Source organism: Ambystoma mexicanum, chromosome 1q (assembly GCF_040938575.1).
Source record: "Ambystoma mexicanum isolate Mex_15411 chromosome 1q, UKY_AmexF1_1, whole genome shotgun sequence".
NCBI classification, from domain to species: Eukaryota; Metazoa; Chordata; class Amphibia; order Caudata; family Ambystomatidae; genus Ambystoma; species Ambystoma mexicanum.
Genome location: NC_090922.1, coordinates 937,223,206 through 937,243,412, shown reverse-complemented (window position 1 = coordinate 937,243,412; position 20,207 = coordinate 937,223,206). Strand labels below are relative to the sequence as shown.

Here is a 20,207-nt window from a genome sequence, read left to right as displayed (position 1 = left end):
TCGTCGGTCTTCTTCTAGGAGTGGGTCTCGCCACTCCTCAGCCTCTTCGAGGCATTCTCGGAAGCGCCGACACCGGTCGCCTTCCAGGTCCTCTTCCGAGGATTCTGCCCGGCACGTCGGTTACCCCACCAGCCGTGCGACGCCGGAGGAATGGGCTTCCTTCGGGAAGAAAATGTTGGCGATTCTTGAGTCGCAGGGTACTCAGCCGTCCGCGCCCCCGAGTGGGGTCGGCCGTGAGAGGTCGAGAGACACCGCTCGCAAGAGTGGTCGGCACGAGTCACGGGAGCGGTCCCGTTCGGACAAGGAGGCTCGTTCTCGCCGTACCCGTTCCAGGTCCCGGTCCTCGACGCGTTCGAGACCGTGTGCTCCTGTGAAGTCTTCGAGGAAGACATCGACGTCTGAGGCGTCGGGGGCGTCGACAGGCTTTCTCGAGGCTCCGGCTTCGAGGAAGTCGTCGAAGCCGTCGACGATCAGGTCGTCGAGGGACACGCTCGGGGCTCAGGCTTCGAGGGCTGTGTCGACGCCGCCGATACTGGAGGCGCTGCATCTGACGTCGACGCCGATTTCCTCGACGTCGACGCCGATCCTCTCGGCGCCGTTGCCGGTTTTCTCGACGTCGGCGCCGATTCGCTCAACGCCATCGACGCCTTTCGTGTCGGAGGTGCCCCGTGTCACGGGTGTGCCCCCTAGGAAGGCTCTGGTTAAGAGCAAGCACTCTTGGGTGCCTTTTCGCCACCTGGAATATATTTCAGAGGCGGATGAGGATTCTGATGGCCTGGTTCCTAGTCAGGTGCCAGATGAAATTGTCTCGGGCCATAGTCAGTTTGACGATTTGAGGCAGTCACTGCATGATGCCAGTGGACTGGACACCTCTCCGGAGGTGGAATTTTGTAGGCCTGAGCCTGGCTCCCATGCCGATTCCTCGTACCGGCGCCTTATGGCTAGGGTTTCTGAGTATCTGGGATGGTCTGCTCCCCCAGGGGAGTTTGTGCAGGATGATCTGACGGACATCCTTGATTTTGGTCCCCCAACTGACCCGGTACTGCCGTTCCATATGGCTTTACAGAGAAGGGTGGCGACGGCTTGGACTGCTCCGGAGAGTCTCCCGGCGGTGGGCAGATCCTTGTCGCGTAAATACCGTCCAGCCAGTAGCGACCCCTGCTACTTGACCAGGCACCCCACTCCGGAAAGTTTGGTGGTGCAGGCGGCCACGGCCCCGGCAAAGCAGGCGTCGCACCCTACCATCCCTCCTGATAGGGACGACAAACGTTTTGATGGCTGGGCGAAGAAAGTGTTTTCTTCTGGTGGTATGGCGCTTCAGGCGGCCAACTCCATTTGTGCCTTGTCACGTTTCACGCACACTCTGTGGAACTGTGTTGCGTTAGCGGCTGAACATATTCCCGAAGGGGATGAACGGGATGGTTTCCTTGCTTTGGTCCAGGATGGTAAGGATGCCATGAGTGAGTCCGTTCAGTCGGGTCTGGACTTGGCTGAATGCGTCAGTAGGTCCATGGCGGCGAGCACCGTGATACGCAGGTTTGCGTGGTTGCGGAAGTCGGGGTTTGCTCCTGATGTGCAGTCCCGGCTCCTCAACATGCCCTTTGACGGTGAACACCTTTTTGGCAGCAAGGCTGACGAGAGCCTTGAGAGGTTGCAGACCTCAAAAGCTGCAGCGAAGTCGTTGGGCGCTGCAGTTCGCCAACCTCCGCTTTTTCGTCCTAGGGGACAGCAGTGGAGGGGTGGTTCCTTTCGCTATTACTCGTCCTTCAGTAAAGCGAGAGGAGCTGGCAGTCAAAGAGGCCAACGCAGGGGTACCAGAGGTGGACGACAGGGTACCCGTGGTGCCAAGGCCGCTCGGGCAGTTGCCTCTTTGCCCTCAGGTAACGCCGCAGCCGCTCCTACTCAGTCATGAGGCCATGTCCCATGGTTCGCCGGTTGGGGGAAGGCTGGCGCAGCATCTTGTAGAGTGGCAAGCCATTACTTCAGATGTGTGGGTTCTGGAGATCATAGCCCACGGCTACTGTCTTCCCTTTCGGCACAGGCCTCGCGACAATCCACCGGGGAACCTCTCTTTGAAGTGTCCGGATCCGCTCCTTGCGCAGGAAATTCAAGCCCTGCTGGAGAAAGGCGCTATAGAACTGGTGCCTGTAGCGGAGAGGAACAAGGGATGGTATTCCCCTTATTTTTTGATTTCCAAGAAAGACGGGGGATTGAGGCCCATCATGGACTTGCGCGGTTTGAACAAACTCCTCAGGAAGGACAAGTTCAAGATGGTTACTCTCTCTCAAGTCCTCCAGGCCCTTCAGCTTCAGGACTGGTTGGTGTCACTCGACCTCAAGGATGCTTACTTCCATGTGCCGATCCATCCCAAGCACAAGAAGTACCTGAGGTTCGCGGTTGGCGACTCGCACTTTCAGTTTCGGGTCCTGCCGTTCGGATTGACCTCCGCCCCGAGGGTTTTCACCAAGCTCATGGTGGTGGTGGCAGCGCATCTCAGGCAAGGGGGGATTCACATCTACCCCTACCTGGACGATTGGTTGATCAGGGGGAGCTCTCCCGAGCAAGTCCTGGATCATCTGTCCGTCACCTGCCACTCCCTTCACAGGCCGGGCTTCTCCCTCAATTTAAAGAAGTCCCATTTGACGCCAACACAGAGGCTCCAGTACATCGGAGCATTGCTCGACACTTCCCTGGGGCAGTGTTTTCCTCCCCAGGTGAGGGCTCTTCACATTCAGCAGATGGTGCACAAGTTTCAGCATGCCCAGACGCTCCCAGCGTTCGAGTTCTTGAGGTTGCTCGGCCTCATGGCATCCTGCATTCTTCTGGTGCCAGAGGCTCGCCTGCGAATGAGATCTTTGCAGTGGGCACTCAAGACGCAATGGTCGCAGTCCTCCGGCAGGATGTCGGACCCGGTTCAGGTGCCGCCCTCGGTCGCCCGGGACCTTCTGTGGTGGGCCGTCGAAGGCAACTTGATGAAGGGGGCTCCATTTTGGCTTCCCTGGCCGGAGGTGACGGTCGTGACGGATGCATCCCTCACAGGATGGGGAGCTCATGCCAACGGGCTGACAGTCAGCGGTCGTTGGTCTCCGTCGGAGTCCAGACTCCATATCAATCTGTTGGAGCTGAGGGCCGTCAGGCTAGCCCTGAAGGCTTTTCTGCCGACTGTGAGAGGAAGGAATGTCCTAATCCTGACGGACAACACAGTGGCCATGCACTACCTCAACAAAAAGGGGGGGGCAGGGTCACTTCCTCTGTGCAGAGAGGCGATGCAGCTCGAGTTCTGGGCCATCCAGCAGGGAGTTTCGATCTCGGCAGTTCATCTGGCCGGAGACGAAAACGTGACGGCGGACGCTCTGAGCAGGCAGAGCGCGATCTCTCACGAGTGGGAGTTGGCTCAGGAGATTCTCTTGGAGATCTTCGCCCTTTGGGGGACCCCTCAAGTAGATCTCTTCGCCTCCAGTGTCAACCGGAAGTGCGAAAGGTTTTGCTCGCGGGAATTTCCTCCGAAAGGAGCCTTGGGAGACGCGTTCGTGGTGGAGTGGTCATTCCCGCTGCTGTACGCGTTTCCTCCAGTCCCCGTCATCCCGCAAGTGCTGCGGAGGTTACGGAAGTTCGGTTCCCGGATGATCCTCATTGCTCCGGCGTGGGCTCGGAGGACGTGGTACCCGGACCTTCTCGACTTGTCCATCTGCCCTCCACGTCGTCTTCCCTACCGAGACGATCTGCTCTCACGGGAGGGGGGTCAGGTTCTCCATCCAGAGGTCGGATCCCTCAACCTTCACGCTTGGCTTCTGAAAGGTTGAGGTATATGGATTGGGACCTCCCTGAAGACGTGATGGAGGTGTTGCTTTCGGCCCGTAGGCCAGCAACGAAGTCTCTGTACCGTTGCCGTAAGTTCTGCGACTGGTGCAGAGTTCGGAATGTGGATCCCTTTGCATGTGACATCCCCATGGTTCTGTCTTTTTTGCTTTCTCTGGCCCACAGGGGCTTGCAAGTGGGTACCATTAAAGGTTACCTGGCGGCGCTGTCCATCTTTAAGCGCTCGTCTGAAGAGTGTTCTTACTTTAAAATCCCTTTAATTTCACAGTTTCTGAAAGGGCTCACTAATGTGTTCCCTCCGTCACCTTTCCTGGTGCCCGGTTGGGATTTAAACCTTGTTCTTAGGTTTCTTATGGGTGCTCCGTTTGAGCCTTTACATTCTTGCCCTTTGAGGCTGTTAACTCTGAAAACTGTGTTTTTAGTTGCGGTTACTTCCGCTCGCAGAGTGAGTGAGTTGCAGGCACTTTCAGTTAAGCCACCCTTCACTGTTTTTCACAAGGACAGGGTTGTCCTTCGAGTTCGTCCTTCTTTTCTTCCGAAGGTAGTGACGGAATTTCATTTAGCCCAGAAGGTTGTTCTTCCGGCATTCTATCCTCCTCCGCATCCTGGTAAGGAAGAGGAGAGGCTCCATAGGCTTGATCCTAGGAGAGCTTTAAGTTTTTATGTTTCACGCATGTCCCGGGTCAGAGTGGACGATCAGCTCTTTATTGGTTACGCTGGAAAGCGTTTGGGGCAAGCTGTGACGAAACAGACTTTGTCCCGCTGGATTATTTTGGCCATCTCGGAGTGTTACCGCTTGGCGGGTAAGGACCCACCGGCTGGCTTGCGGGCCCATTCTACCAGGGGTGTGGCTGCATCTACTGCCCTGCAGAGGGGTGTTCCTATTCGCAACATCTGTGATGCAGCCACCTGGGCTTCAGTACATACATTTGTACGGCATTATTCCCTCGATTCCATCAGAGGGCAGGATCTGGCCTTTGGCAAGGCGGTCCTTTGCTCTGCTATTTGATTGGCTATTCTATATTTTTGCTTCTAAATTCTTTCCCTCCTCCTTGTTTTGGTACTGCTTTGGGAGTCTGTCATAGATATGGAATACGTCGGAGGACCCAATCCCCTCGAAGAACAAGTTACTTTCTTACCTGGTAACGTTCTTTCGATGGGATGGTCCGACGACGTATTCCATATCGCTCCCGCCCTGCCTTCCCCGCTGCAGAATTTCTTTTGCGATTGCAGCTTACGTTTAGCAAGGCTTTGTGTCTGACTGGCAGTTGACTTATGTCACACGTTCTGGGGGGAAAAAACTACAACTGAGGCTACGGGCGTCGTGCGTCCTACTTATCACATCGGATGACGACGGAGGAGGTCCTCGACGTCGGCGCATCGACGTCATCGACGCAGGACGCAGACGCCGGAAAAGTTTCCGAAGCAGCACAGCTGTGGTGATTACATGTCATAGATATGGAATACGTCGTCGGACCATCCCATCGAAAGAACGTTACCAGGTAAGAAAGTAACTTGTTCTTCTTTTTTTTTTACCGCATTTACCGCATTTCGCAGCAAATATAAGTAAAGTAATTTCTCCTAGCAAGGACGTTCGGGGTTCGGTTCCTTTCTTGCTGAAGCTTTGAAAGCACCCTATGTGTGTGGTCTTGGGTGATAGACAATTTGTCCATACCTTTTAATAATAAACTAAACAGATCTTGAACATTTTGGTCTAGTTTAGCGTCATTCACCTCAGTTGGGATCCCCCGTATTCGAATATCGTTACAACTTGACTTATTTTCAGCATCTTCCTGTTTCAGATGCAAAAACTCACTTTGAGAGTCCAGGACTTCAATGCAATCAGTCAGTTGGGAGAGATCTTAACTGTGTAAGCATGTGAGATTCTCCAAGATAGTCAAACTAAAGTGAAGTGGTCATCTATGGTAATAGGCGTACCGGTTTCCCCCTAGATCTCTCCTCGAAAGACAGTCTCAGCTCCCAGATTACTTCTTGATCCCAAACACAGGTTTGGGGATATAGTCCCCAGCACAGACTTCTTGACTCTTCTCTAACACAGTTGCAGAGATATAGCGCACTGCTCGCTATTTGGAATATTTATAAACTGCCAGCTCCCACAGATGTAGTGCCCAACTCACTTCTCACTGTGAGGGATATTCTTCCCACTGCACTATGAGGACTATTGGGCCCAGGTCACATGTCTCAGCTTCCAGGAATATACTTTCCTGCTAACTCTTTGAGATATAGTGCTGCGCTCCCTTGTCTCGGTTCCAGGGATATAGTGCTCAGCCTATTGGTGTGGGTTGAGTAGCCAGCATATTTCTCACATTTAGGGGCCTAGGGCCCAGCCCACCATCATTGATATAGTGCCCTGCTCACATCTCACCTCAAAGCATGACTTCTATTTGGCATGGTTTTCATCCTTACGTACTCAAACTGGCCAATGGGCTCTGAGGATGTAGTGTTGCTCCTCTGTTACTGTTTGGCAAGCTTCAGTATGCCGGCCTTGAGCCCAGTTTCTGCAGCAGAGGCGCATACAATGTCTCCCCCTTCTCTATGTGGCATAATCACTTTTAATTCCCTTGACCATTTTGAAGAGTCTCTGCCAGGAATCCTGCATAAAGTAAAGGAGCAAGACAAAAAGAGAGGGTAGAATTACTCTTGCCACAGAGCTTTGTATGACTTGTGTGGGGGGGGGAGGGGGCTCACTGGATCCCATCCTTGCCTGCCATCAGGTTCTTTATGGCTCCACTCTGAAGACCCAGGTAAGCTGAGTTTCTTGGTCTGCAGTATCCCCTCCAGTTCTTGGGATGGGGCCAGAACTTTGACTTTGTCACATATGCTATCACCCTCACACCATGTCTCCACAATCACAGTCACCACTGTGCTGCATAGTGGCATACACCTCTTAATAGGTGAATGTGTATTTAAGGTCTTTCTTGTGCCGTCCACCTGAGCAGTTTCCTACTCCTGCTCCGTTAGCCAGTGGTTAAATGTATTAACTGCTGATGCCTGACCCAGTAAACGTTTGGAAAGCCCCCAGCAATGGGACTGCACCAGCCATCACAATTCCCTTTGTACAGTTCTCTTAATGAAGCACTTTTCATTTTTCAATAAACCAAATGTTTTCACAATGTTAGTGCCATGACTGCTTCCCTTTAAGCATTGTAATAGCAGGTGTAATTATTATGACATTGCACAATTGAATGACTGTGAATGTAACCCCTTGACAATAGTTTAGAAGCATAGTTTTAAAGCAAGTGCTGAGCTCACTGAGCTATCGTACTGACATAAGGAACTTTCTTTTGTACCATTTTCTTCATTACTCTCCGCCACAATGTAATTTTTCAATTCACAGGGGCTGAAATGTCGGTAACTAAATTGATAACATTGCTCCTTTTAACAACTGCCAATAGGGCTACTGAGCTGCCTTGTTTTTATTGATTTAATTTGGCGACCTCCATGTGGACTCATGGTTCTGCTCTACTTACAGATTCTGGCAGGGTACCGTGCAACTAAGCCCCAAACCTGTGTGTTGGTGCGCCACAAAGCAAAGTACCCACACCTGTCTACATCCCTGCAGGTATTGTGTACACTTTGGGGTGGTGTTACACCAGTTGTGGGGGCTTGACTGCTGCATCTGTCTGGGGAACACTCACCAATTGGGATTGTGCCCTGTAAGTGTGTATCGGGGAAGTAACACCTGTAATAAGAGATTTCAGGAGTGTGAAGTACCATTTCGGAATACACTGGTGAATGTGGCCCATACCAATATTGATGGTAAAGCGGATGACCTCAGTACATGAGCGGGATCCACTTACTATGTGTAAATGTAAGTGGGTTAGCATATGAACGTGGGAACTGACAAGCATGATCCAGGCAGCATCCTGTGAGTGTGATTTGGATCAAATTCTGTGGTAAAGTTGATAGCACATGTGTAGGAGAGAGGAATTCTGTTGGTACACGAAAGAGAAGATCCATACCAGCTGCTATCTGGGGGTGTGCTCTGCGATGGGCAAAGGTAATTTGGTACATGTGAGTCAGATTGAGATATTTGGCATTTGACCTTTCCCCCGGTGTTAGAGGCACCGCAGTGAGGCACACTTTTGCACAGTTCACATCTTACAACGGGTTATCAACCCGAATAATAATTGTGGCGCACCTGAATTGGCCAATATTATTATTTACAGATGAACGACCTGGAGAAAAATGTGATTTGTATTTTTATGAAATTAATATAAATGGATTAATGAAGATACATTTGTGCACCATGTATGCATCATTGAGTGTGAGAGTGTGATTGTTAATACAAAGGACAATCACTTCTGAACATGAGACGGGGGATACCAGAGGTTCATAAGAGGGGGAACACTTATCATTGGGGCATACATATTGTAGGTTGTCTGTACTATGTGTGATATGGATGGAATACAATATCTATGGTAGAGTGGGAGAAATACGATAGTAATATTAGGGTGGAATACTGCCCAAGCATGCATCTGTGAGTCTGAGTGGTACTGACATATAGGGGATACAATCTATATTTCTAAAAGTGAAAATGTGTGGTTTTGTGGCTTGGCGAAGCATTGTTCCTTATACAATTCCACACCGTTTCACCAATCTGCAGCAAATTTTGCATCGTTACCTGTTTGGACCCTCCGGACAATACTAGCTACATGACATTTGGACACCCTACACCGTTCCCCAGATTTCCGCAAAAGTCATAATTTGTTTGTGGCTCGGCAAAGATTGGTGAAACGGTGTGGAATTCTGCATAGTTACCTGTTAGGACCCTCTGGACATTACTGGCTACATGACATTTGGACACCCCACCCCTTTACCAAGATTTCAGCAGCTTCACACACAAAATGGTTGCCTGAAACCGATGAAACATCAATGTGGTCATAAAAAAAGAACCAATTCTCAACCTGAGAATGCACGGTTTCTGAGACATTTGCATCGCAACGAATAGCACCACGCCAGTGTGAGGCACAGGTGGGGAGAGAGCCCAGTATGAAAGACCAAAGAAATATCGAGGCTTAGTACCACATATGAAATACGCCAATCACAGGTTGAAAAGATACAAGTATCTTTTATTACTGTACAGTTACAAAGCAAAACAGATAGCTATCTGGCTCCCAACACTTCACAGTGTGTACCAGCAGACACAGTGAGGGGTGAGAGTTCTGGACATCTAAACACAGACATATTTATACCATTTTTTAAATATTGTCCAGCTCCTCTCCAAACTAATAAGTCACTGGCTAGAGTTCGTACCTAGTTCATATGACAAACATTACAGTATTATGCAAAGGATTAAACAGGTTTGCATGTCCATGAAGTCACAATGATGCTGTTGGTTTTCGGATCCACGGTAAGCCTTATTCCACAAATCGCTACCATGCAGTTAAGCCAGAACACACAATCTGAGTTTGTTTTCCATTGTCTCTTTGTTTATATGAGGATGAGGCTTGTGAGCGCAGACAACACTTGGATGGCAGTTCATTGGAGTTGCAAGGTTTCTTTACATTGGTCAAACAGTCTGCTCCCGGTCAGCCTAAACATTAACAGAACTCAAAGGTTGTTCAGCTTGGCTGCAAGTTGAAAACACAGTCCACCATTTTAGAACATGGAACAAGAGTCGAAATCAAAATGGCGGATGATTCTTAAAATGGCAGCAAAGTTAACCAAAAGTCGGATCATTACGAACGCGTTTTTCTGTGTAACGCAAATGGGCTTAGGCCAATATTCATAATAAGGAGGTATTATATGATTACAGTTTAACAAATCCTCCTTTTGGCCTAAGCCAAGAGCATTACCCTAACATTTGCTTTACTCAAAACCCCACGCCTCAATGTCGGTACATCCTGAATCACATTCTTCAAAAATATCAATTGCCATTAGATCCTTGATAGTGATATCCTTCATTACAAAAACATTAGTCATTTTCTCGGGTGCATGTATTTTTGGTCCTAATGTACCCATAGTTTGCTCACAACATCCCCCTAACATCGAAATAATGGCAGGAAAACATTGTATGCAACAACAGAATAATAGAACACCAAGAATTACTAACAGGACTGAAAAGAGCTTCCAGCCCCACAAACGTAGAAAGTCCCAGAACCAAGCACTAAGATCCCAATTACCCTCGGGAACATGTACTTCCGTACTCAAGACATGCAGATTTTGTATAACCTTGAATATGATAGGGGAGGAGTCAGGTACGAAAACACAACAAGCAGATCCCACCAATTTACATACCCCACTGTGCTCGGCTAGGATGACGTCTAATACCATCCTATTCCAAAGGGCCACTAATCTGATTGCTTTTTGTTCCAGTGTCATGTAATATAGTATATTGGTTGTTCTGTTGATGGTCCTCTCCAATACTCTTGCTAGTCTCCTAATATCCCCAGAGTTCATTATCTGTCCCCAAATGACACAAAGGATTTCGCTACATCACCCATAACCTGTGAAGGAGTAGCGCCAATCTCGTCCCACCTTGGACGAGCTCTAGAGACCTCCGAGGTGCTAGCCACATATACCCCTGGTAACAAGATGACCAAGTAACAAGTACCCTGACAATCTCTAGGTAACCAAGGATAAGCTTCATTGCCAAAGACAAAATAAACGGGATGACCTACATACAAAGGTCTGTCCTCACTAGTTAGATTCGCAATGCTGGTACAACCATCGAATGTACCCATTGGCTGAGAACCATCCCTTTGTATGCAGAAGGAAACAGAGTTGGGACTATGATTCATAATGTAGGAAGGAGGCATGGCATCCCGGTTGCCTACAGGAGCCATCTTGTAATAAATTAGCGATTGGAAAGGTCTAGAAAGTCTATCGGAAAGCCTAATAGAAGCAACATTGAGTTTGCTCCTATTCGCAAAAAGGTAACATCCCAAAGGTGTCAGGACTCGTCTTTCAAATTCATTCAGATTAGTCCCATCGAAGTTCCCAGAAATACTGTCATTCCAACGACCAAAGAATAGTGCCCTAAGTGAGGCGTAGCATGCAGTAGTCAAAGGAAGAGGATGAATATGCCAGCCTAACCCTTTTTCCCTGTGCTGTGGCAAATGTGAACATACCCAGCAATTTGTTTTGTTTAGAATCGCATGGGTGGCATTCATGATTAATAAAAGAGTGTTATTGTGGTAATTTTGTCTGTGTTGGGAATCCCTAGTAGGTAGAGTGTGCAGATGCACGAAAGGTGAAGACATAGTGGGAACACTTTCAGTTGGTAACAAAGTCTCAAGTGGACGCACCCACTCTAAATACCACAACCGAAGCGAAAATACAACTGTCTGACCGATTAACGTTATCACAAGAAAACAATGAGGACTCAAAGACCATGATTTTTGATGTTTAAATTCTTTGTTAGCCACAACACTGCCAGCTTGCTCCGTACGAGTAGAGTTAGAAAAGGGCATTGTTCCTCAAGGTCTGTTTAGAAAGTCTCTTTGTCTGGCTCTTTCAGTTCATCCGTTGGTGGCCTCCTGACCATGTGGCCTATCTTCCCTGAAGGTAACTTTGCCGGTCCCTGCCACTTATTTCCGTTTCAGTGAGAGCATGGCAAGGGACTAGCTCAACGGTGGTTTCTTGTGGGCACAGCCGATGCTATGCTGTAAGTCTAGCGCTGAGGACGCAGATCGTACCTCAAGACTCCAGGTACGGTGTGATCTGCGAACGAGTGTTGTTGCTTCCTGATGGAAATGGTGAAACAGAAGCAAGATTACTCAAGGGAGCAGAAAGATCAGAGGAAGAATTCAAAGGCAAAACAGCCGTCTTCCCGGGCCCCACCGGCTCAGGAAGAATCTCTGAGACACCCTTGGTGTCGTTAAAAACAGACTTGTCGTGCGAAACAGAATAAATAGTCTCCTTCACTTCTCCTTCATCAAGTGGCAGAGGAAAAGGTTTCTTCTTGACGTGTGTTGTGTGGATCCAGTGTCTCTTTACTGCTACTTGTACAGCGGTCTGTGTGGCCAACAATACTTGAAACGGTCAACTCCAGCGCGGTGCGAGACAGGATGCTCTTTCAAAGGTTTTTGTGAGCACCCAGTTGCCTGGTCAAAGTCGATGACCTGGCCCCTCGTATTTTACTGGGAGGGCTTCTCGCACCTGTTGATAAATCAAATACAAGTTTTGAGTTAACTGGTCACAGTATTCAGAAAGGAGCAAATGCTCCACGTCTTTCAATCGTCTGGGTTTGGGCAAATTCCAAATATTGATTGGTCTCCCCATTACTATTTCATAGGGGGAGAGTCCAGTTCTTCTTTGTGGGGTCTTCCGCATGGACAATAAAGCTACCGGTAAGGCATCTGGCCATCTCAAATTGCTATTGGCACAGATCTTAGCCACCTTATTCTTTAGGATACCAATATGGCGTTCTACATGTCCAGCACTCTGAATGTGTCTGGCCGAATGGAACTGTTTATCGATCTGTAATCCCGCGCATACTTGCAGAATAACAGCAGTGATAAATTGTGGACCATTGTCCGACCAAATGACCCTTGGCAAACCAAACCTAGGAAAATATTCCTTAAGCATGGTTTTCGCCATTGTTATTGCTGTGGCATCTTTTACAGAGAATGCTTTGACCCATTTGCTAAAGGCACAAATGACTACCAGGACGTATTTGTAGTTTTGGCAGCGCTCCATTTCGATGAAGTCGAAATGTATCACTTGAAAGGGCACAGAGGGGGGACCAAAATTACCCCTCTGTGTCTATGTACCCTTTCCCACATTATGCTGTAAGCATACCATGCAATTTTGGACCAAACGCTCAACAGTCTTTGAGATGTTTGCATTTACCCAGACAGGTTCTAGCAGTTTACACATTTTTCTAGCACATATGAGTGGGACCATGAGCTATCTTAACCATAGCGGTGACATAAGCATTGGGTAGCATCCATCTTTTCTTGACATTGTCTATCCAACAACCTTCATCATCTAAACTTGCTAAACCCTCAGCCCATTGCTTAAGCTCTTCTGGCATCAGCTTGAATGGTTTTTTTAGAATCAATTCCTTCGTCTATTATACAAGTGTTTGTGGCTTCTTTTGTTACATACATCTATAAATACAAATCAGTGGCAGTCTGTTTGGCTATCCTGTCAGCAAAAGCATTTCCCCTCCCCACATCATCTGTCACTTTCTGGTGTGCGGCGCACTTCATAATTGCTAGTTGAGTAGGAAGCGCAAGTGCTGAGAGTAGCCGAACTATCAAAGTACCATGTTGAATCTGAGTGTCCTGCTTACCTGAGTCTCTGCAGGAGCAATAGAGTCCTCCAGTTCCTTCTCTGGCTCTACACCACCCCTCAGTTAGTGGGAAGTCTGGCCTGCCAAAAGAGTGAATGGTTAGGATTGAATTAAAGGGATAGCCTACCCTCCTTCTCCCCCCAACCAACTACTACAGTGCGTGTCTCACCTGTGTGTTTAGTTTGGTGCACACTCCATCCTGCTCGTGCAGGGACTCTCTTTTCTGGGTGATGCTTCGGATGTTGCTGTTCTTGCGAACGGCCTCAGCAGTTTGCTGCTTTAGCTCCACGAGTTCGTGTTACCCAGTTACTGCACTGGGATTTTCAGTTCAGGTAAGTTTTTGGGGAAGTTCAGGTAAGTGGTAGGTTTGAAGAGTCACCAAGTCCGTGACTGCCCAGTTACCTCACTGGGGTTTTTCAAATATAGTGTTTCTGATCTGCTGTAGCGCTTGCTGATTTGCGTGCCAGTTTACAGCACTGGACTGCAGCAATAGCGGTGAGCGGAGATGGCGGAAGAGTTCTAATTGCTTTTCTCTTTCCTGGCAGGGTACCCAAGTCAGGTCAAAGGTGTGCGAGAAATGATGGAAAGCTGGTTGCTGCTTCAAGCGGTGTGCGAGGTAAGGTTTAAAGTTCTGCCTTGAAGTGCGCTGCGCAGAGATTTGCAGACACGTGAAACTCACTGTCATCTAACTTCTTTCTCTCTCCTCTTCTCGTTGCAGAACTAGATCTGATGATGCGAGCGCTGACTCCGGCCGCGGGAGATGCCGGATCGGGAAATTGAACACTGAAGACCAAGCGGCGGTAAGCATGTGCTCTCAAGCTTACAGGAAGCCCACGAAGCACAGGCTGATCTCCGGGAGTGGCTTTTAAAAGCAGCCACACCCAAACACTAGAATGCACTGTAGCTTCCAGGATGCTAGGATGTTCCACAATGTCCATATTGGAGTGGCAGGAAGTGATGTAAAACCAGGAAACACGTGTGCAACTTCCTATGTGATGGGAGTGTTAGTTCTGAGTAACTGATGTGAGTGTTTTGAATGTTAAGCCTTTACCCACTTGGCCCCTACCTGACTTGCCCACCTGCCTCCACTTGCCAGAGCTAAAGGGGGAAAAGGTGTATATGGGAGCCCGAGGTTAGTAATCATGACACTTAGTTCCGTGTGAGGTCAAGAAACCTCTCTCGGCCCATAATCTACCAAAGTTGTGAACCACCCCAAAGGCATACTGGCTGTCTGTAAATATATTTACTCTAAGCCCTTCGGAAAGTTCACAAGCTCAAGTCAGTGCGATAATCTCAATCGTAGTGATTCCATTAGCAGCAGTGGATGTACCATCCGGAAGTTTGAAGCAGGAGCCATGGCAAAACAGCTCCCCTTGTGGATTTTTCAATGGCGTGTCGTTTAAATCAATTCTGCCTTTGGTTTCTTGCTCTGTAGTATGGAAGCAGTCATGTGACATCTTGTCACTGCAAGCAATGTCTTGCGTATGTCAGAATCTGAGTCGTCGGATACTTGACTCACCTGTTTGTTTTTTGTGGATCTCTTCTTGGAGTTCGCAAGTTTCTTTTTCCTGGACAAGCGTGCCTCTTAGAGGTAAGGTCTAGAATCCTCTAAATCCAGTCTGCTGGGCTCCGGAGCTAGGAATACGTTCAATGTTCCTGCAAGGGTAAGGGACGGAACCAGGACTGAAAGGAACAAGGTAACGAGGTTCTGAATATGGAGGACGTGAAAGGGAGAGGACGGGGACCGGGAACGAAGGGAGCTGGGCACCAGGATTCACGAAGGGAAAGGGCTGAAAACTTAGAACACAACTTGCTGGGAGGGGTGTAGGCAAGCGAAGCGTTGAGACGCGCGGAAGCGCGGCGGCGTGTCCGTTTTCTAGGAAACATGTGCATCAATATGGAAGACTAGACCGCGCCGAATCCTGGCGTCGGCCATGTTGAAAGTGAACAGAATATGTGGGTATTGACTGAGGGACCAGGCAGACTAGAAGGGTCGATATCGCCGATTCATGACAGCGTAAGATGCAATAGTTCGTCTGGATTTAATATGTAACATCTCTTAATTTGGATATGCGGTGCAAATAAAATCAGCTCGTATCTTGTTAATCGTGCTGAAGTAAGATGTTGCATTTGCGTTCTGTTTAATAGAACGTCTACGGAGTGGGGTACCATCACAGTTAAAGAGTGACCTAAAACCATACCGTCACTTTGTTTTATGGACGCAGCAGCGACAGCTCTCAAGCATCTCAGCAAAGCGCATGCAACAGGATTAAGCGTGGAGGAAAAGTAACCGCACAGTCTATTCTTCCCCCCCATGTTCCTGCGTTAACACAGCCAAAGCACATCCATCACATTCATGCACATACAACACAAAGGGCTTGTCATAATTTGGTGTGCCCAAAACAAGCGCAGCCTTGAGCAGATCAAAAGCTTTCTGCAGGTCCAATTTCCACGGTAATGGCAAATAAATGCCCTTCTTTGTCAACGCCAACATTGGTTTTATCACTAGTGACAAGTTTGGGATCCACTGTCTACAGTATGAAGCCATGCCTATCGAGGCTCTGACCTCTTTCTGTGTATTTGGGACAGACATGCTAGAGATGTTTTTTATCCGTTCAGACGTCCGTCTTCTTCCCTCCTTTGACAGGAGATCGCCTAAATAGGCGGCCTCCTGTCGACAATATTGAAACTTTTTCAATGAAGCCTTATGCCCATGCTCTGCTAGATGAATAAGCAGCAACACAGTGACCTCCTTGAAAGCAACTTCTGAGTCTGCAGCTTAAAGAAGATTGTCAACATACTGCAACAGTGTACAAGTGGAAGGCAACTCAAGTGTATCGAGCTGCTCCTTCAAAGCTCTACTATAAATTCTCGGACTCTCAGTGTACCCTTGTGGCACACAAGTGAATGTAAATGAGCGTCCCCCTAGGGTGAATGCAAACAAATATCTACTATCAACGTGTATGGGAATACTAAAGAAGGCATTCTTAAGATCCACAACACTGAAATTAGTAGCAGAAGCTGGAATCATTGTTAATATTGTGTCACATCAGGCACAATTGGAAATTGTGGAGCAACAATCTTATTGATAGCAGGCAAATCAATAATAAAACGAAAAGGAATTGCATTATCCCTTTTCTTGTACACCGGTAGAATCGGGCTATTGCACAACTTCCTGCAATTTCCTCAATCACTCGACAATGAACAAAATCAGAAACTATGCTTTATTGAGCTTGCTCACCATCAACTGTAATCTTATATCGTGGAATACGTGGCAACCTAACACCTGTTTTCAAGACAATTTTAACAGGTTCAATTTGCAAAATGCCAACATCCTTATCGTCAACTGCCCATTAACATGCCGAAACTTTATCCAATTCAGACGGTAAAGGCCTAGTCAGGAATTGTAAAGCAGAAAATTGCTGAGGTGAAATCGTCAAATGTACTCCATCCGACGAACAATTAATTACCGCATTTAATTCCTTCAACAGATTCAACCCCAACAAATTCTCGCCACAGTTCGTCGTTAGAAGAAATGGACATTGATCCGTGAATGGCCCCAGTGAAAACGGTACCGGCTGAGAGACCGGACTAACCACTGGCGTGCCAGAAAACCCTACAGAAATGTTATTCTGCCCTGATAGTGGAATATCTGGAACCCACAAATGATCAATAGAACACTTCTGTGCTCCTGTATCTATCAAAAATAGATGCTTCCTATTCCCCACCTTCATTTCTACGTAGGGCCCTTTCTGATCGACGGGATTAGGCATCGGTTCCAGACCCTGCTTCGAGCTGTCCTAACAGAACGATATATCATCAATGACGAGATCCTCAGAAAGATAGGCAGTCGCAGGATTATCAAAAATATTCCTATTATCAACACTACGGGCCTCATTACGAGTACAGCGGTAGGGTGTTAAAGGATGCCGGTGCTGTTAACCCCCTACCGATGCATTCCGAGGTCCCTTAGCGGGAGCCGCTAAGGGACCATGGAGCTAATAACGGGCCCGCTATTTGCGGGCCCGTTATTAGCTCCTTCCCCATTCCCATTGAGCCCTATGGGGGCTCGAATGGGAATGGGAATGGGGAATGGTTATCAGAATGGGGACTTACCGTGTCCTCCAAGGTTAGAATGACCCAGTAAGTCCCTATTCCGACAACACGGCCCCGGTATGCTAATAGCACCATGGCTACCGCCATATTCGTAATGAGGCCCTATGTTGCTGAGTATCCTGTGAGAATGACTGTGAATTCTGAGCAAACTGGCTTCTTCCAGGACCTCCTACCCCAGGGCGGCCTCTGGATCGTCTCCCCATGGTACCATATGGGTTATTTGATCTCTGCTGAAGGATCAGGCATTGTGCTCGTCAATTACCTTCTTGTCTGCAATAAGCACATTGGTTCATGTGTACAGGACCCATTTCTGCATTACTCTGTGGAACAAACTGACCTCTAAACTGTGTGCTTCCACCTCTGGTTCCTCTAACTATCTGTTGCAACAATACGTTGGTTTTCAAATCTCCCTTCTTTTCTATCCTCTCTTTTTCACTATTGACTCTATTTTCATGATACTGAGACATATGCAATACTTCGGACTGTGATTTAGCTTGCCAGGCGCTTTCGGAGGTCATAATTTGTGATTGGATATCAGGCAACAATCCATGCACAAATTTGTCCACAAACAACCTTTTCCCTGACTCAGTGCTTAAATCTTGACCGCTAAAATCAGAGAATACTTGTTCAAACCGATTTAAAAAATTCAGTAGCACCTTCAGATTTCCCTTGGGTACAAGCAGTGAGTTTGTCCCAAACTATCCTTCTTTCTGGAACTACAGTCTTTAATTTAGTAACTATTCTGTCTGGCAGTGTCAGTATCACCTGTGGCGGTCTCTCACCAGCTTTCCTTTCTCCGTCTAACCGTACCAAGTTAATCCATGTGTCACCCAGCCCTGCCTGATCTTCTACAGTTCTAATCTGTTTCCATAAATCAGGTAGGATAACCGGGAACAACAAGTTAATATCACCCAGAGTGAAAACGGACAAATGCAAGACGATTCTATTTCTTTGTAAAACCCTGTTGATTTTTCCTAATGTCTGGAATCGACTGTCTAATAGAATTCACTTCCTGTCTAGAGAATGGGACATGACCAAATTGCGATACATAGTGAGCTTCTATAGTGGTAGCTGGTGTGCCTGCTACGGCATCAGCTGGAATTTCCACTTTAGGAACAAATTTCAGAGGAACCTCTCTCATTGGCAATTGAGAAGTAGGCAACTCCGAACGTTTGTTAAGCAATAGAGCTAAATCGAGCGACAAAGTAGTCAAAGCAGTATCGGGCAAAAATGCTTTATTATAAATCATCAAATCTGTGGGACAACAAATCTTTTTCTTCATACACTCATCCTGCAGGTAGTCTACCATTACATGTAACACTTTCTTTTGCATTTCTGGAGTATACTGACTAAACGTATCATATACTTCTATGGGAGATATCGACACATCTGAAATCCATCTAAGCGCATCCCTTGTGCAAACTTGCGTCTCTTCACTTGTTGATTTATAAGAAGGAAGAATCCGTTTCTGCACATACATAGCGTCCAATTTACCACCATCTGTGTCATCATTCTGTAACTGATCTTTCGAAGGGATTGTGTCCTCCGACGTATTCCTTATCTTAGATAGATATCTCTTTCCAGCTTTGCTGGCCTCGGAAATTTTTTCTCTCTAAAGGGGGCTGCGCGTCGACGTCCGCCGAGTCGATGTCCCTCGACAGCTGCCGTATCGACGTCAACGTCATCCTGCCTATAAAGGCTGCGCGCAGCGTCCGTTGCTTAGTTCCGTTTTTCCGCGCTTACTCAGTGCCTCGGAATATCGTTGCTCAGTTTCGTAGATATATTATTCCATATTCCTCGAGATATTCCATCCATACTCGATGGCTTCCTCGTCTGAACCGACGACCCCTCGGTCCGGCTTTAAAAAATGCCGAGACTGTGGAAAAAAGATGTTGCTAACGGACCCTCACAGGGTCTGTCTGTGGTGTTTGGGAGCTGAACACCATTGTTCGGAGTGTGAGGACTGTATGTCCATGACAGCTAAAGCCCTGAAGGAGCGTAGGGGGAAGCTGGAAAAAGGTAAGACTTCTAAAGCTTCTTCTTCCTCGACAAAGTCGAGACATTTGTCTCCTCGTCACCATTTGCGCTCCAGGTCTCGAAGGGTCCCATCACTCTTCGAGATCGAAGCACTCGAAAAGGAGATCCCGAAGATCCCCTTCTTCGTCCTCTTCCTCTGTTTCACCTAAGAGAATCCCTTGCCCCACGAAGCATAGTTCCCGGGCTGAATGGGAGGAATTCCGAAAAAATATGATGAGCGTCTTCGAGAAAGCGGCCTAGACCCCCTCGAAGACTGACGAGAGCGATGCTCTGGTCGAAAGACCCGAAGGTCCAAAACACCGCGAGTCGCAGCACCCGGCGAAGGAAGCTTCTCGAGCGCGTCACGAACCCTCGAGTAAAGCAAAGACCTCGAATCCTTCTTCGAAGGTTCCGTCGACGAAGGTTCCGTCGACGCCGAGGTCGGTGTCTTCGACGCCGTTGTAGAAGGGACCTTCAACACACGGGTCTGTCGACTCGACGCCATCCTCAACACTGGCGTTGACGCCAAGGAAATTCACGGTTGCGGCGCACCCAGTGGCTATTCCCAGGTCTTCGATGTCGATGTCGTCGAGATTGTCGATATCCTCGAGCAGAATTCCGATTCTATCGAAGACCTCGAGGCCTCCACCTTTGTTTTCGACGCCACTTTCGAAGCCTTCGACGGCGTTGATGACATCAACGTTTTCGAGGCCGATTACGACAAGTTTGGCACCCTCTGTCTTGGAGATGGGTTTCACACCCTTTGTGAGCTCAGACCAATTGAGAACAATATCTTCAATTATGGAAGAGGGAGAACTGTCTGATCAAGAAGAGCCATTTGAGTTGCAGGGATCTGCAACCCCAGTTCAAGAGGAGGTATCCTCAGAGGAACGCAGATTAAAGGAACTCCATGATTCCTTACATGAGGCAAGTGGTTTAGACACTTCCCCAGAGGTGGAGTTCGCTAGGCCAGACCCGGGGGAGCCTGCTGAAA

The 20,207-nt window shown here is 48.1% G+C and overlaps 1 protein-coding gene across 3 annotated transcripts in view; it reads left to right on the top strand.

Moving 5' to 3' along the window:
• The window catches only part of SAMD13 (sterile alpha motif domain containing 13), a 549,350-nt gene that overhangs the window by 472,406 nt on the left and 56,737 nt on the right, over nt 1–20,207 (top strand). For 2 of the 3 annotated variants that reach the window (XM_069641603.1, XM_069641604.1), the window contains one exon: nt 7,313–7,402. The exons of the other annotated variant lie outside the window; for it this stretch is intronic. In XM_069641603.1, coding sequence (XP_069497704.1) covers nt 7,313–7,402 — 90 coding nt within the window. The remainder of the gene's footprint in view (nt 1–7,312; nt 7,403–20,207) is intronic. 3 annotated transcript variants of the gene reach the window in all.